The sequence below is a fragment of the Calliopsis andreniformis genome, chromosome 12, assembly GCF_051401765.1.
Source record: "Calliopsis andreniformis isolate RMS-2024a chromosome 12, iyCalAndr_principal, whole genome shotgun sequence".
Classification (NCBI taxonomy): domain Eukaryota; kingdom Metazoa; phylum Arthropoda; class Insecta; order Hymenoptera; family Andrenidae; genus Calliopsis; species Calliopsis andreniformis.
In genome coordinates, this window is record NC_135073.1 from 16,963,276 (window position 1) to 16,981,510 (window position 18,235).

The following is an 18,235-nucleotide window of genomic DNA, read 5'->3' on the forward strand; positions in this document are numbered from 1 at the left end:
ATAATAAATGAACAAGGATGTAATAAATTCTAATCAAATTATACTATCTGTTATATGTATTTTATGTTCTGTAAATATTTTACATATAACAATAATCAATACTTTCCTTTGTTGTAAGTACATTATGTTACTTTATAGACATTTTTCCAAAATATAGAAATATGTATGTAACTATGAAATTAACATAGCATAAATAGAATAAATACAGTAATTTTATAACAACTGTTAATCTTATAGTTGTATAAATACCTAAAAATATGAGATGCATTTCATGAATGAAATATCTGATATATTTATTAGGCGCAAATGTGAGGTACTCACAATATTATTATAACTTATATATAGAATTATTTTGATAGTAATACTGTCATTTAAACTTTAATATTTGAGTCTCGAATAATTCATATTACAAGTTCATTAAGAAAAAGCAGTTGTATTTCATTATTTAAATTATTAATTATTTAGAAATTTGTTTTATGAAGTGGTTTAAAATATCCATTTCCATGAGAACCTAAATATTCAGACCAGCTCTGCTCTGAGGAAATATTTTTGCAACTCTGATTAGGTAACATATCTTCTGGACATACACACTCTAATTTCATTCTGTATATTGTCATTTGTCCAAGAGAAATCTTAAAATTTTCTCTGTCAGTTGCTTCTTGATATATTTTATAATCAATACCACGCTCAGCTAGACATTCTTTAATAATTTCGTCATTCTGTTTGTACTGTAATCTTTTCTCTGAAAGCACTTTTTTCCTATGAATACAATCTAAGTCTTCTTGAATCAATATTATGGGTACTTCAGATGATGGTAGCCAATATGTTGAGAATATCAAATCCACAGAAGTTACTCCTTTCGATACAGAAATGGAGGGTAATAGTATACCAGTTGGTGGCTGTTTCTGTACTCCAAATGCTTGATATATTTGACTACTATCAGTTTTTATTTCTCTTTTCTCTTTACGTTCTTTCAATCCCGTTTTAAATTTACTAGACAATTTTTTTATAACTTTGGGTTCTTTTGTAATCGTTTTTTTATCTTTTTTTTGAAATTCTGTACTTTTATTAGAATTTGAGGAAGGAATATTTGTAGTTGTATTTATTAAAAACTTTTCTGTAGAAATCTGTTCAATTGTTCCCTTTGTATCATTTATACTGCTTTGCAAAATGCCTACTGCTCTTTTTTTCAATTTCATAATTTTTGTATCACTTTCTTTATTACTTTCTTTATTAAGAAGATAATCAGTAAGTTGCTCAAAATTGTGTGTTTCATTTATAATGTTTAATTGATTAGTACGCCCACTGTTTGTAAAATTATTTATATTTTTATAAAGATGGTTAATAAATTTATCATTCATGTTACTTCTTTGTTCGCGTACTTCATCCGCTTGCGAATAATCCATAGACTGTTGTACCGCATTACTATTGCTATTACCATCATACGAGACATCATAGTCTTTATCTGTTTGTACATTTTTATGTGTCCATTTATTTTCGTTCTTCCAAGTATAGTCATTACTAAAAGTATCTGCATCATCATTCTGAAAATTAGGATTAGCTAATTTTTTACTGCTTTCATATTCTCTGAATGGTTTGCTGTCCATAATATTGAGTTCATTTTCAAGTTGCTGTTTAAAAGTATCTTCTTTAACTTGATTTTTATAGATTTTAGGCGACCTCTCAGACATGAATGGAATACTTCCATATGAATCCACTTTAGAAGTTACAGAATTATTAAACTCTAAAGACTTCCAATCTTCAGAAAAGTATAATGATAAACCAGGTGGTCCAACATGTTGACTCAAAGCATATAAATTTGTAGTCAAGGTAGAGTTGAATCTTAATTTACAGAGATCAACACGTGATTCGGATAAAAGATCCTCACTTTTTAAAAACTGATATTTTTCTTTGATTCCTTCATAGTTTAAACAATCAACTGACCAATACAAAAACCAATCATTTCCAAAGTCTTCCACGGTAACAGATAAACCAGACATTTGTCTGCTTAAACTGTCTTCTATTGGTTTTTCTAGTAATGATTTTCCAGTTTTTCCATCTATAATTGTCGCAACTGTATAATAATATGTAGGATAACCAGAGCCTATTTGATGTTTTACCATAAAATCTGGAATATTATCATTATTATAATAACCAGGAATGGGTACACTAATTACTTCGGAATTAGGAATTGTATAATTCCAAATGGGTTCAAATGTTAATCCATTGTAAACTATTATTGTAGAATTAAACATAGTGGCAACAATGTCTTCAACTCCATCCAATGTTATATCTACCAAAATTGGTGGCAATACAGTTCCTTTCCCTGTATCATGGTGCAACTTTCGTAATTTCTACAATACATATACATTTCTATATAAGTAATGTTTATATATTTACTTTTAATATACTCTGAACTAGGTAAGTAACTTACCAAGTTACCATACATTAAGTCTACTTGTGGGACTACATATAAACCTCCTGACTGTTTTTGACTGCTGGTTACAAGAACAAAAATGCTTTCCCCATCTGGGTGGACTATCTTTTGAGGGGCTAAAAATAATTGCTCTGTATTTGGTAAAGCTGACCTATGTAGAATGTTTCCATTGGAGCCTGATATTATAAGAATTTCACTTGTGTGAATTTCTCTTGATTGTATAGTATGAGATGCTATAACATCTCCAATTTCATCTCCATCAATATCCGAAATGAACTTAGCATCATAAATATTAGAAAACTTCCATTCTTCTGAGGCTGTTAGTTCTTGTATCGGTATTTCCCATATGCTAGAACCATCATGCCCATTGATTGCATGAAGTATACCACCACGTCCACATATGATACAATCCCTAATTTTGTCATTTGTTAAATCTAGACCACAATTTACTGAAAAAATCGTATGAGCAGTCCAATGTGTCCAAATAGTATCTCCTGTTTTACCATTTAATGCTAGGACTCCACCAAAACATGGATTTTGTCCCTCAAAATATAATGTACAAATATATTCTGGAGTGTCAATCATATCCAAACCTGTGTTCAAAACAATATTAGTTTCTTCAGTACATACTTCTATTATTATTAAACATGTAATACAATGTATTTACCTTATTAATTAAATTTTCAACAAAATCATAAAATTATGAAATTAAGATCTGAAAGTTAGAAAATAAAAATACTGAAAACAAACTGTAGTATCAATGAGATCTAGCAGCAACTTTAAATAAAGAAACTAATATATTTATTTGAGTATAGATAAGAACCTGTACTAAATCCAACTATAATATCCTCAATTCCATCACCATCAACATCATTGCTTCTCAGTGGAGATTCAGACGTCAGTTTTGGCAATGATCTAGTCCATAATATCTTTCTTGAAATTGATGTACATGGTACTATGTTAGAGTCATTCAATGTGTCTTTAAGATCATGAGACAACCAGTTTTTTAAAATTGACATTGGCATAGGAATTATGTTTACAATGTATATACATAATGTAATTAAACTTAATAATATTACCAATGCTGTAAGCCCAAAACAAAAAGGTACATAAAAAGTTCTGTGTGAAAATTTATATGTTTCAAAACTATAAGATTTTTTATATTTTCTGCGAGGTGCCATTAAAGGTCGTTTAACTCCACCATCATCATCTAGTTTTAGACCATTTTTTCCATCTCTTATGAATACTTCATCATCAATATCTGTGAGATCCTCATCATCAAAGCCATCCCTTACTGTCAACTTGGGCAAAGTTGGATATACAGCAGTCATATTTTTCAACCTATAGAATTTTTAAGCTTGTTTATTTCTATTTAAAATAAAAAAATACAGCAGAACAAAATGCATTCATCACAAACAATTTATTACGAGTGTAAATAAACATTTAACAAATATAATTTAGTCTTATCATTACATTCATAGATACATAATAAATAAACGTTGATTAAAAATACGAAGATATATAATAAAAAATTCGAATATAAAAGAATTAAATCAAAATACGAGACTTATTTATAAATGCAAGACTTTGCAAATTTTTACACACTATCATTTTGAATTTTAAAATATTACACAGTGCAATATCTCTTATTCTGTGAAAATGATTAAGATTACATAAAACAATGAGAATTACACGTGCAATTAAAATATGTTTGCTATTTATTTACGTGCTTTCAGATGTTCGTCGAACTTTGGTCATGAACAACACCAAAGTGTGATCGGTGAACTAAACTCGCAGCGGAGCAAAGAAAAAAATTCTATGGAATACAATTATGGTTTATTCATACCCAACATAACTCAAATATCTAACCGAAAAAAAGTCATACCTTTTTTTTAAATCTGTGAATTCACGAAAGGGGTATAAAACCGTTAGAAAAATTATATTTTATAGTATTTTCTAAGGTAAAGTGGTATTGTGATTAATTGTGACAGAGACTTTATTCAGATTGCCAACTATTGTAGATTAAATTTATGTTTCTTCTAGCAACCGGCAGCGTGCATCTATGTGCGATACCGGTGAATATCAGTTCAGAGGAAAAATGTCGCACGCCAAATTGAGTTTTGCATTTTATATCACAAGCTGTTGCTTATTTTTGAGTTTTGTGAATGCATGTGTTCAGACATCATCGAAAGATGCTTTCGCGGAGCAACTTACTGAAGAAAATTGGGATCGTATGCTGATCGGAGAATGGATGGTGGAATTGTAAGTCGAACCAATTCTGCGTCGTCAAATTTGATGGCGTGTCAAAAGTTGATTTAAATAAGACTGTATATACGTCGATAGTTCGCTCATAATCGCGGAAATGAACTCAAGAAATGAAATGATACGAAGAAAATAATATTTCATTTGAATTAAAATTGCACCTCTAGGATGGCTATGACAGGCTGTGAAATTTCGAGTTCATTAACAATATTTGAAGTTCCAGCTATAATGAATAGATATATCTTTATAAAATATGAATGTTCTTTCATTTTAGTTATGCACCATGGTGTCCTGCCTGCAAAGCACTTGAACCCATTTGGGAAGATCTTGCTTCGCAGAAGAAATGTCTGAACATCAATGTTGGGAAAGTTGATGTAACTGATTCTCCAGGATTGAGTGGGAGATTCATGGTTACTGCTTTGCCTACAATATACCAGTAAGTATTTTGTTACATTAGGAAAAACTAAAAGAGTTTGAAGTTTATGATAATTTTAGAGTACACACATAAATTAAATATTAAATGCGATTATTGCAGTGTAAAAGATGGTATATTTAGACAATATAAGAGCCCTAGAGATAAAAATTCGTTGATTGAATTTGTCTCTGAGAAAACTTGGGAAAAGATTGAACCAATTCCTGGTTGGAAAAGTCCAACTTCTATTCAGATGTCTGTTATTAGTCAGTTCTTTAAAATGTCACAAGTGTTAAGGGTAAGTAATCATATACAATTTTGATTAAAATTAGTATAAGAAATTAATAAAAATTAATTCATTTACCGTTGCAGGGAATACACAATAAACTTATGGAAGACTTTGGTTTACCTACTTGGGGAAGTTATCTGATTTTTGCAGTTGCAACTATTGTTTTAGGCACTATATTAGGATTGGTATGTTTAGATATGGTATGAGGTTGGATACTTTAATGGAAGACTAACCATTTATGATTTACAGTTTATTGTATGCCTGATTGACTTCATATATCCACCAAAACCTGTGGCACTTCAAGGCAAAAAGAAACAGAAAGATGGATCTGGTGGATTTATGCAAGAGAAGACTATACAGGATGAAGAACTTGTTGAAAACGTTAAGGATGATCTCGTGGATGAAGAGTCTGAAGGAGAATGGTCTGATGTTGAAGAGAAAACAAAAGATACAGAAAATGATTCAAAGACTGAAACAAGTAGTCCAAATGTCCGCAAACGTAAGCCACGTAAAGCCGATTAGACATACTGATTTGTTGTCTGTACATAAGTATTTAACAGCTGGGAGAAGTAATGAATGATACTTAGTGAATTGTGATGTCAATTCATTTGGCTAAGCGGTAACAATGTCATGACATTACGGTTATCCTAATAATGATATTTCACAAGGAATTGTGAGGGTTCATACAGAGAAATGAGAATGCTAGGTTTTATTAACAATTTATAATTACTCAAAGTGCATGAAATATTCTCGAATATAACAACAAAATATTGATTTCATGTAAAGGAACAAATTTTGAAATATAAAAATTACCTCAGGTATTATTTTTAAAAATCTTAGGACAGTAATTGTTACGTCACTGAACAATAAGATTCACAAAATTTCACTTGTAAATTTATTACATGATTAATTGCTTCCAAATACACGAAAATGTCTAGTGTTATTAAACATGCAGGTCAAAAATATAAATAGTTTACGAATATATTATTTTTATTAACAACTTGGTAACTATTATACTATAAAAAAAAATCTTTCTTCTTTAATAGAAGAATTTCTTTACAAATTTGTAATCTAAATAGTTATATAGTTGATTCCAAGTGACTAATATATTTTCTTGTATAAACTACTTATTTATAGTTTTACATTCAATATCACAAAGTAAATGAACAGCTATGCATTATTTATATACGCACTGTTTTTTATATCATAAGGTGAAGTATTTGTTTTCAAATTATTGGAAAGAATTTTTTAGATTAACCCACTAGCTTTACAATTTTTTAACACAATTATATAATGTATTTTTTGTTTTTATATAATTGTAAAATTTTGTATATGATACTTAATATACACGGCAAGAAAAAAACTCACTCGAATTTGAATTGAGTTATTTGTAGAACTATGTTTCAAAGAAAATTATTCGTAGTGTAATAATCAATTTTTAATATATTTTACTAGTAAATTTCTAGTGAACTTCGTGAAGTTTTTCCTTTTTATACATTTTTAGTATGAAAATAAACGTATTGATACAATGAAGAATGTTTGTAATTGTAAATAACTCGTAATAACTGCGTTTAATGTATTGTACGAAATTTTTATAGCATTTATTCTATAGGCAAATCTCTAGGTTAATGTATTCTTAATATATAAAACATTAAATTAAATATATATGTTTATAAAAGAACATAACTGTTATACACACACTGTTTGTATTTACATACAGTATTTATTAGTGTTCTATCATATAGTGTAATTATTCAACAATTACTAAATGTCTTCCATAGATATATTACACATCTCTACTTTTAAAACATTTACTTATGAAATTACATTAACCGCACGTATACTCCATTTTAATTCATTTATTTAGATTTACTTAATTTATGATTGTATTGATTTTCGTCTCGATATCGGAGGAATTTATACTCTGACAAACTTTTTTACATTCCTCGAAAAAGATGAGAAATATTTTTACAGAAAAATTTATATGTTTACTTATACAAAAGACATACTTTAATCAGAATAGTACAACACTTGTAAGATTGACTGCCTAATAAACGTATTTAATGACAGTTATAAATTTTGTTTTGAGAAGTTATTACCGATTAAAAAAACTTAAATATAGTGAAGCTATAATGAATATTAATATAAAGAAGCTGAAATGAAAATAGAGTAGAATCGAAATAGAGACTAAAATGGCTCATCCTACTTTCGTAAACAGCGCCATAAGTACTACTGTGAATCACCACACTAATTTTTTAAGAAGAATAACTTAAATATAATTTTAAGTATAGGATAATATATATACAAATTTTACTTATTTATTTTAATTCAATTGCTAAATAGTGTAAAAAATAATTCTAAATAAAAATTGGAAAGGGAACTAGTTAGTAAACCGGAAGTGACAAACCCATTCAAAAGTTTCACTTCTGAAATTTTTGAAGAGAAAGATATCTAATCATAGATTATTTATTTTACTTCTTTCTTTATAATATATATATTTTTTTCAGTTGCAAGATATATATAAATTAATAGATAAATACTTAAATATATGAAGGAAATCAGTCTAATGAGTGAATACGCATGCGTAATCTAAGAAATCGAAATCGGAACTACGTGCCTCTACACCTCTACGCAGTAACACGAACACGAGGGACGCGTGGTGAACTTAACCTCTGAATTTTGTTGTATGACCACGTTTAGAGCGGCATGTTCGTTTACTAGAAACTAGTAAAGTATATATCTATTCGTTTTAAACAATTTTTAATACAGAAATACTTCAGCAAACAATATTCTATAAGGTAAGTACATAAGTACTTGATTCGGAATAATATAGAAATCGAATTAACTCACTCGAAATTCACACTAATTGTAATTGTAGTTTTAAAACCATAGCCTTTTCAAATTTTCTTCTATAATTATTAATACTACTAAAGAATCGAAGTGCAGATTAAAAAGGAATATTTTAATAAAAAAAACTACAAAATATAAATATGCTCCTTGTTCAATTTAGCTCCAAAGAAGCTGTATAAAGTATGTATACTTAAATTGCAAAAAACGTGTCTAGTGATAACAAATATTATTCACTATGTATTTTTTTTATTTATTTAAAAAGAAATATAAAGCATTTAAAGCATGATTTAGTACTTTCTTTTTTGCTAACATTTTTTTAAATAATTAATTTTTCATTATAGATACTGTAATCATGGTTAAGAGCGCAAAAAAACGTTCATTAAGCGAAAGTGAGGTGGCTGAAAAAACAGTACAAGAGCCAAGTAATGTAAATAAAGTCTCCAAGAAGAAGAAGGCAGAGAATGGTACTGCACAAAATGGACAAGTCAACAAAGAGGTTAAAAACACTGCCCCTAAGAAAGTACAGAATGAGAAGAAGAAAGATTCAAATGAGGGTAGTCCAAATAAAAATAAGAAACAACCAGCAGAAAAGAAAGAGAGGAAATTGGAGCTGCTGAAGAAAAGGCAAGAACACCGTAATAAGCGTAAACAAGAAGGAAGGAAACTTTCTAAAGAACTGTCTTCTGAAGATATCAAACGTAAGATTCAAGAGATAGAAAAGCGAGGAACTCTCTCAAAATCTGCTAAGAGGAAATTAGCAGTATTTAGGAAACTGTTAAGTGTAAAAGATGGAACAGCGCTGCCAAAGAAACAGGTTGCAAAAAAGAATACTGAGCAGTCAGCAAAGAAGAAAGAAGTTCAGAGCAATGTAGAACAGAAGAAAAAGGCAGAAACTGAAACAAGCAAGGGGGATAAGAAAAAGGACACTAAACAAGGTAGTTTACTCCGTACAAAGCCCAAGGCAGAGGCTAAAGCTGAAGATGATGATGATGACGATGAAGAGGAAGTTAACCTAGACGATAATGAAAGTGAAGATGAAGATGAAAGTGATGTAGAGGAGGAAGAAGATGATGACGAGGAACTTGAAGCAGAAGAGGAGGAAGATGAAGAAGACGACGAAGATGATGAAGACGACGACGACGAGAAAGATGAAGAAGCAGAGGAAGATAGTCTGGTTAAACCAGACAATGTTAAAAAAGCAAAGGGCAAAGCTGAGCAAGATAATGAACAAGAGGGGAAGAAAAAGAGATACGTTGTTTTCGTCGGAAATATACCATACACGTAAGAATATATTATATACTCTGTTTGAATATATATTATATATTGTAATACATACATTTTTATATTCTAGAACTACCACAGAGGATCTTGAAAAACACTTCTTGACAAAAGTCAGTCAAGTAGTCAATGTTAGGATACCTACAAAAGACAATTCATCACGTGGATTTGCTTATATTGAGCTTGCAAATAGTGTAGATTTTGAGGTATGTTTCTATATCACAAAATAATATCTTAAGCGTTAAAATTAATACATATTTATCTATATATAATTGTACTTTTTTGTCTACAGAAAGCATTATCGCTGAATCATTCGTTCATCAAAGGAAGGAGAATAAGCGTGCAATACTCTACCAGTAATAAGAAAGAATCGATCGCGAAAAATTTCAAACTGCAAGCTCTTCAGAAGGCGGGGAAATTGGCAGGTGGCCCAAAGAAGAATTTTCAGAAAAACTTCAACAAAAAAGGGGGGAAGCCAAATATGCAGATGACGAAAACGTAATTGTTGAATCGATAGGATTAATTTGAAATAAATTTATAAATATCATCCTCCCTCTCATTGTTTCCCTGTTTCGACATCTAGATTTAAGTTCTTTTTTTATGTAATGGATGCTATTGTAAAGTTACAAATATTCTGAATAGATAAAATATCTATTAAGAAGGTGTACAGTTTATTTAACCATATATCAATCTACCTGAAATATTAAGTAACCTGTCTGAAGTTAAAAATTTGTTAGAACAAAAGTTTCAACTTCACATGTTTATGCTACGAAACGTGTTATCAAAAAAGTGTAGCAAGCAAATAGATAAATAAGAAAGTATGTGATAGTTATGCTCTGTTTTCGCCGATCTTGGGAATGTTTAAAGTATTGTTTCCTATTTTCGATACATCTACCATATATCACGAGTGAACAACTATAATTTCAACTTATGATATGAGACAGATTAGCCAACTATTTTCGTTGGTTTATTACAAAAAATGTCCAAAGAAGGAATCACAGGTATTTTGGTACAAAACGATACGAACGATTCCTTAGACTTTGACGCGATGGTTCCATGGGCAAATGAATTAACAGAGGTATACAGATAATTGACTATTATAATAAGTAGCCTTTCTAATATACAAAAAAGTATAATTGTTTTTTTGAAACAAGTTTAATGAAAGTTGCAATCTTTCAAATTTATCACAGGAAAAACTACCCGATCACATTATTTTCCCCCAAGAATTAAATCAATTTTTACGGAATCGAATTCAGGTAAGCAAAAAGCATCACACTTCTAATTGAATATTATTAAATATATTAAAATACATGACAGGATTTGACTGCCGAAAATGGTTGCTTACGCCGTGCACTCGAGGAAGCAGAAGAGAAACTTCAGAAGAAGCAAACTACACAGGAAACTATTCAAACAGCGATCTTAGGAAAACCAAATGAGATAGCCGCCGCGAAAATTATCGAGCTTAGCAAAAGGTGCAGGGAACAAACCGCCGAGCTCGAAGTCCTCAAATCGAAGTGCAAAAATTTAGAAAACAATTTAGCTAGCAAAGTAGCCGAACTGGAGAACGAAAGTCAGGAAAGAAGACGCTCGAAAGCTTCCGACTCGTCTCAAGAGAGTGAGTTATATCGAACATTTTTATTAAGAAATCAAAGGAAAAACGGCAGTGATCGACTTGTAATTTTTCCTTGACGTACTTTATCCCAATTATTGTAAATATCGCGATCGAGATCCAGGATAGTATCCTTGACAAAGGTACCGAGAATAATCAGAAGGAGGACGAGGATCGAATCAAGTATCTCACTGAGAAGCTGCAGCAGACGCAAACAAAACTGTACGATTCGAAGAATACTTGCGCCAGTCTTAAGCAAGAGATTAACAAGTTGCACAAGGTATTGCAGTGTCAGCAATTTCATAGTGTTTGGAAAGCCATAGGAATCTTTCTGTAAAACTTTACACATAAATGGAAATGAAAAAATTCAAATTTCGTGTCTCAAAAAATTCGCGGATTAAGATTGTACCACTAAGTGATTTTAGTTACTGTGCAGCGAAGTGGGCGAAAACGTGAGCATCAGCAGCCTATCGAGTCAGCCTGGTGGATGGCGAGGGAGAGCTGAGCAGATCCACTTGTTACAGCAGAGAGTTACAGAGTTACAAACCAAACTATCAGATTATGAAGGGACTGTAAAAACTTCTATCGGTATGAAACCTCTTCATCGTTCAAATAGTCATAGATAAAAGGTACTTAATCCTCTGCCAGGGTCAGTGGAACGAAAGAATATTGCCAATATAAGAAACGCGGAAAAGGAACGTCGGCAGCAGATCGAGAATTCAGCGAAGCAGCTTCGGCAAGCTGAAATCGCGATCGAAAATTACAGGAGGAAGCTGGAGGCCTCAAAAGCGAGGATAAAGGTTCTGGAGCACGAGTTAAACTTGACGAAAGGAAATCTTGCTGTGTTGAACGAAAAAAGATCTCACGATGATCACTTGATTGAGTCTCTCAACGTAAGTATTCTATATTTTTTAATTTTCTTGCTTGTGGAAGATGAATTTAACGCGAACAATGTTTGAAAATAGGCTCGACTTAAAATGGTAGAAGTAAAACATCAAGAACGTGAAATAGATATGAAAAATAGGGAGGAGAAAATGGAGCGCGAGTGTACGAATTTGAAGAACGATCTGCACTCTGCACAGCTGCAGATCGATCGTCTTCGAAGAAGGCTAGAGGAACGAGAGATCGAGATAGATAAATTGAGGTCTCTTACATATGTTTCGATATTTAAATTCTTTCAGTGCTTTGGAATTATGCTCACTATTTTGGTCTATTTTGACTTAAGTGTGTTGTTCAGAATTCAATCTTATCTTACATATATCACCGAAAAAAAGAAATGGAACAGTCCCGAACTTAAGTTCGATGAAGACACAGAAGATCGCTCCATCTGAGATCTGTTTGAATAATCTCAATCACGCAAGTCCACCACAAAGTTTCAGGAGCTCAAACGAACCTAACGAGTACGTAACTTTGGCTCTGGCTGCTGAAGTTGAAAGGGAGAGACTACTAGAGCTGGTAACAGTATTGAACAGGCGGTTGGATAAAGAGAGGAGTGACGCTGATATCCTGTCAGTAAGTAATCGCTGTCTAATGAAAAATTAGATAAGCTAATCATTCTTTACTATGGTCCTAGAACTCTTTACGACTTGAACGAAACAAGTCAGCGAAATTGGAGTTAAAGCTTCGAAAATTAGAGACTGAGAGAGTGGGAATTGTGAGGATAGATACTGGCTATAGAGGAAAGATTCTACCTAAGTCTTTGAAGGGCAATGACGAATTCTTTGATACGGAACAGGCGCGGCTCAAGTAAGCTCCCTAAGAATTTATCAAAGTTCGGTCACCTACGTCTGATACGCTCTATGTAAACTTCGCCTATTCCAATAATATTCTCTATGGATCACAGAATGGAACTACTTCAAGAAGAATGTCTGGCATTGAAGGCAAGATTGGACACGGTGCAACAGGATAAGGCCTCAGACCTCGCTATGTACAAGCAGATACTCGAGCAAGTTAAAAAGATTTTTCAAGAAGCCTGCAGGTAATTTCAGATAATAAAAAAACTCGAGTGACTTGATACCTAAAAGACACTTTTTTTTTCAGGAGCAAACTATCACCTACAATCGGCAGTCGCTCCATAATCACGGTGTAACTTCGACTTAATCTTAATTTAAATAAATGTATCTCGGGGCGATGCAAAGCATTCACCAATTCGATAGCTTTATTCGAATGGAAGATGTAAAATTTTGCCAGAGCAATTCATGGAATAAAGCATCTGGCGGCTTAGTCAGCGGGTAACAAGTTGTCGGAGGCTTCATTGTTAGTTCCTTCCGATCGGAATTGTGCAAGAACTACAAAACTCCGTGTTCGATGATGTAAATGGGACACGAGATAAGGTGCAACGCTCCATGTAAACGCGCGTGACACTGTCGGGACGACGGTGTTCTGTTTCTATCTCTCGTTATGCGCTTCCTCCTCCCTTTCACGTAACATGTGTTTACCCTGAACCACTGCGTTTGCTCTTGCTATTGATATCACTCTGTGCGAGCTTCACGGGGCCGTAAATTCATCCTGTTTTCCAAGATTCTTGAAGACTTTAGTCGACACTCGACGATCTTCACTTTTAGTGTTTCTAAATACTCAAGGATTCAGAAATTCAGAAATAGAAAAAAGTTTCTATTGTCATCAAATTGGCAAACTTAATTCTTATGTGTATTGTATAGTAAAAGTTCTGAGCAAAGGTTCATAAAGAGGTACCAGGGCTTTCAACCTCATAAGGACATAATTATAACTAGACCAATTTAGAAGTCTACCAGGTGTGGAGCTTAGGTTTCAAACCAAACATTAAGAAAATTGGTCAAGGTCCTCTTGTATAAATTACTATTCCAAATACTCCAATCCCTTGATCCTAAATTCCACTCAGATTCCTTCAAATTTGATTCTTACACCCAAACAAGAATCCCAAGCGCCTAAATTTCCCAATAGAGATACCCCAGGGAATCCTATTTATGAAGGGCTTGCAGCAATCGCAAGAATTGCCTCACAGTTCATGAGGAAAACTTCCTTCACAGGAAAATTCAGCTGAGGGCGTTCCCGTTGATGCTAAGCTTCATCATACAGGTGCAAGCTTACAGGTGTTGGTGCTCCTGCCTGATAAGAAGCGTACCCGTGACGTCAGATCGGCGCAGGTAGAGTATATGAGTCGGCCCCGCGGAGACATCCACGTCACTCGTTCTTGAACCTCCTTCGTTCGTTTGTTCCGCAAAGGTTGTTCGTCGGTTGTTCTCATTTTTTATTTCTATACTCCCTACGTCAAATCATCTCATCCTCTGCTTGGCTCTGCGATGACGGACACGAGTGCATCGAGCAGAAGTTTATCAAGCGGAATGCACGTCCATCCGGAAGTCCATCGCGATCGCAGGTCTATTTCGATAGTGGAGGATCGAAACAAGGTAAGTCAGAGAGCTGGATGGACTTTCTCCGTCGGGATTAGGTTTCCAATGGGACGTTCGATAATATTTTTCTGACGTTTTCTGATGTTCTCGCGGGAATGGTTCGAAGAAACGCGTAAAGTTTTCGTTTCTGTGAACGTCGCGCGCTTTTAGCGGCCTTGCGCGCGCGCGTTCAGTCGCATCTGGAATTCTTCGTGCCGCGGCCTTTTCATGTGTAAATTTGAGGGATATAATTGCTACAAGAGAACACACACCGGCGCTTCGCCTCGAAACGATTATGTAACCGTATGGCACACGAGTAATGAAACTTTTACGGGCGGCCGCGATAACGATATTAGAATTCTTGCTGGCGATAGAGGTGCCGGCGATGTTTTCTGAACTAGAGCCTTCGAGTGAACCGAAAGTTACCTCGTTTAAGTCGCAAACAGCACTAAAGTGGAGCAATCGAAGGCCTTCGTTCTATTAATTATTCTGCTTACAATTAACGACCGTGTCAAAAGACACGTCGCTGCTGATAATGAAATTATTACGATCCCCACGATAACGAAATTAGATCGTATCTGAGATGCAAGGATCGTTGCTGCTTCAGGATCTCAGCGATTTCGCAATGGTTTAAGCTGCTCGCGATAGCCGAAAATTTATGTATCGACGTTTAAAAATATGTACATACGTATATAGACTCTCGCAAATAACTGTGCAATTAAGCGATAACACGAAAGTCATTGAAGCCGGTAAATAGAGTAGCGCGAGGCAAAGAGGATCAGCGAATTGTTTAATTTCTCTCTCTTTTATCTTGTTAGCGACAGATTTACGATCTTCTCTTTGGGCGAAGCTTTAAAGCAAGCATTCGTGAAATCAGATAACGCGAAATATTTCATGGTAAATCCCACTTGACACTATCCAATGTTTTCTCTTGCTTCTTGATAAAGAAGAACATCTTTCGGGGATCGTAAGTTCTTCCACGATCGAATCTCCGAGTCGCCTGGATACCGACCAGAAAAATGTATCATTACAAAAGGATTTTCGGTAATACCTGTGCGTAGTCGACTCGTTATCGTTTTATCACATTGTCTGCTGATAACGGCGCGTAATCGTTGCCTTTTCTCTCTCCCTCACGCCGTTCGAAGACGATACTCGATATTTGTCCTCAGGTTTAACAAACGTGTATTTTTATTGATCTTTCGGGAACGCGACAGAGGAAGCGTAACGCAACCATATTCACCGAGTCACCGCGAAGGACGGCCTCGTATTGTGCAACTTCGCGAAGTTCTTCTTTGATGGACGAAGAGGTATTAACTTTAGTTACGGCGTTACGCAAATGATGATTTACTGCTCGTCTGCACGATTTTTAAGCACGTTTCCTACATGGTGGAAACAGCGCCTTTACGATATTTTATTGTCAAGACGTATCGTTAATTTATCGATTATTCTACATCAGCATCGATACGACTGCATCGGTAAAAGATATCGTTCAGAATCGTGATTTCGCGAATTTCGTTGGCGCGATAACGGGATGAGAAGAAAGATACGGGAGAGGAATATGTAAATAAGAGCTACACTGCTCCAGCTTCGCCAAATGTTTGCCTGTTTAAGCAGTTGCTCGTAAGTGGTAAAAATGTCAACTGAACAAATAGAACGCGACCCTGATCGTGCTACCATCGGGAAAGTTTTCGGCGTTCGTTCTCGTTTGTTTGTTTGGGAATTAGTTAATATCCGTCAACTACAGGCTACATAGATTACTGTTACTCCCTCCTAATAGCAGTTTAGTGTATCAGATAACCGTTATCAACGAAACAAATTACTTCGAACTTATCGCGCGATTGATATAATTATCGATCAATTCGAAGTTCGACCCTCCAAATCGAACATTCGACATGACTATTTGAAAATATCCCTATCGTTAAACAGCCATTCATTTAAAATTCAGGGATGGACTTTGTACCTTTTTCCTGATTCGAAATTCTTGAAATATCAATAAATATTTATGTAAAAATTTTGTTGAGACTTCAGGTTTGGAAACAAAATATTCCTTTTACAAAACAAAAAACAGTTAACGTTTCAAGAGTTTCGAAATTTCATGTTTCGGAATCGTGTTTCCTAAATTTGAAAATTAGGTCGCAACCCACTTCTGATAATATATACTTTGTTTTGATTGAATTTCATTATATTTTTCAGAGGTAAAGGTTCGACTGAAGGCATCTTGAGGGCGATACAGAGGAAAGTGTTAACAACTTCGTGGCACGAGCTAACGCGCCCAAGTTATGTTTACCGCGCAATCAGGTGGCGGCGCTAAAGAGGAAGAGGCTGCTCGCACCTTCTCGATAACAAGCTAAGCTGCCACACTCTACCACTGGCGACAATTTCTACCTTTCAGCATTTTCTTTTTGAGCAGCCGATTTGCTTGGCCGACTCTCGCCGCTATGCGGAACTAAATCTCTTAACGAAGACAATACAGTAGAGTCTCCCATGCTCGAAGTAGTGACACAAAAGTGCTTAGATAAAAGAACTTTCACATAATTGAGCATTCACGATCAAATCGGCACTCTGAGATTAATTTAAGTGGCTTCGAAAGAATAGAAACCTAATTCTAAATTATTAATCACTGATAAACTCACTAATTGGGTATCTGAAAGGCTTTAGATTCATATGATTTGATATTTGTAGATAATATTGCATCAAGAGTACCGAAAACTGAAGAAACAGTTGAACATAAGATAACAAGGGGCGCGCGCTATAAAGAGAGCTATCCATCGACAGTATGGTGATAATAGACACTGTCATGGAGTTGCTCTCTTTGTGGACGCCGCTAGAGTCAACATCTTTGCAATAATTGTCAACTTTAAATACGTGTTTAACTTCCGTGACAATTACCACCATAATCCACAATGAAAAGTAACGAGTTATCAATCGAGTAAGTAAAATACGTGAAAAAGTACCACAAATACACGTGAATTGTAATTTATAATAAGATATGGAGTTACACTTACCTCTTTGAACCCATTTTCTGATTACAGGCGGTCAAATGAATTGAGCTGTGTTCGGTACGAACCTCTACTTTCAACTGCGTCCTCTGAAAGGCAAAATTTCGTTTCTGTTATTGAAAAGGTTGAGGTGTATGCAATAAAGAACTGAATTACCTTCTTTCCTTCTGTGTTTATAATTTTTTTTCTTCATAATTCACAACACAAACCGTTCCCATTCATTTTACGCGGTCAGATAACAACCGTCACACTTTTTCGACGACAAGCGTAACACTGCACTAGTGGCGCGCAAATTTAGTGATGATTCATGAATTTAAATCAGTCTTTTGGTCATGAGTGTATTTTCGTAAACACGGTTGTTAAATTGTTTAGTTTTTGAAAGTTAAAAATAGAATTTTATAGAGCAAAGGTCTTATAATAATTTTTTTATGATTGGACCGTAAATATTAATAAATAACGTCTTGTAATTGTAAAATTATGGGTAACCGATGAACGACTTGATAATTATGGGGGATCTAGAGAATGATAGGCACGCGATAGTAAATAAAAATCTCTATGCGTTGAAAGTTATTAATAGTTTTAATAAAAAGTAATGATCTTAATTTAATTTTTGTTTAAAAAATGTATAATAATGTCATTGACTAAATACAATATGATTAAACCTTATATCTATAATACACACGTATTTTTGTAGTCTTTATTTTTAGAGATCTATGATCCTATTACTA

The 18,235-nt window shown here is 33.8% G+C and overlaps 3 protein-coding genes and 1 long non-coding RNA gene across 6 annotated transcripts; 3 read left to right on the forward strand and 1 right to left on the reverse strand.

Annotated features, from left to right (window-relative positions):
- Positions 1-105: 105 nt before the first annotated feature.
- LOC143185665 (uncharacterized) lies at positions 106-17,794 on the reverse strand. Of its 3 annotated transcripts, XM_076388850.1 has the most exons (5): positions 17,664-17,794; positions 17,514-17,596; positions 3,261-3,778; positions 2,435-3,030; positions 106-2,354 (listed from the first exon to the last, which is right to left on the reverse strand). In XM_076388850.1, exons 2-5 carry the CDS (start codon positions 17,525-17,527, stop codon positions 462-464), a joined length of 3,021 nt encoding a protein of 1,006 aa, XP_076244965.1. In that variant the 5' UTR covers positions 17,528-17,596; positions 17,664-17,794; the 3' UTR covers positions 106-461. The 3 variants fall into 3 exon arrangements, with proteins under 3 accessions (XP_076244965.1, XP_076244966.1, XP_076244967.1); XM_076388851.1 differs by lacking the exons at positions 17,514-17,596; positions 17,664-17,794 and adding an exon at positions 4,043-4,366; XM_076388852.1 differs by lacking the exons at positions 17,514-17,596; positions 17,664-17,794 and adding an exon at positions 4,130-4,183.
- Positions 4,499-10,183, forward strand: LOC143185926 (uncharacterized). Its single transcript, XM_076389255.1, has 9 exons — positions 4,499-4,699; positions 4,974-5,135; positions 5,235-5,409; positions 5,484-5,585; positions 5,650-5,913; positions 6,905-6,941; positions 8,592-9,531; positions 9,602-9,734; positions 9,821-10,183. Exons 1-9 carry the CDS (start codon positions 4,500-4,502, stop codon positions 10,028-10,030), a joined length of 2,223 nt encoding a protein of 740 aa, XP_076245370.1. The 5' UTR covers position 4,499; the 3' UTR covers positions 10,031-10,183.
- LOC143185927 (uncharacterized) lies at positions 10,508-13,233 on the forward strand. Its single transcript, XM_076389256.1, has 11 exons — positions 10,508-10,606; positions 10,719-10,784; positions 10,846-11,202; positions 11,262-11,417; positions 11,563-11,725; positions 11,792-12,030; positions 12,103-12,281; positions 12,412-12,649; positions 12,711-12,883; positions 12,981-13,115; positions 13,178-13,233. Exons 1-11 carry the CDS (start codon positions 10,508-10,510, stop codon positions 13,224-13,226), a joined length of 1,854 nt encoding a protein of 617 aa, XP_076245371.1. The 3' UTR covers positions 13,227-13,233.
- LOC143185666 (uncharacterized) lies at positions 14,334-17,671 on the forward strand. Its single transcript, XR_013002943.1, has 3 exons — positions 14,334-14,526; positions 16,702-17,437; positions 17,541-17,671. It is a non-coding gene; the product is annotated as an uncharacterized LOC143185666 (long non-coding RNA).
- Positions 17,795-18,235: the final 441 nt, after the last annotated feature.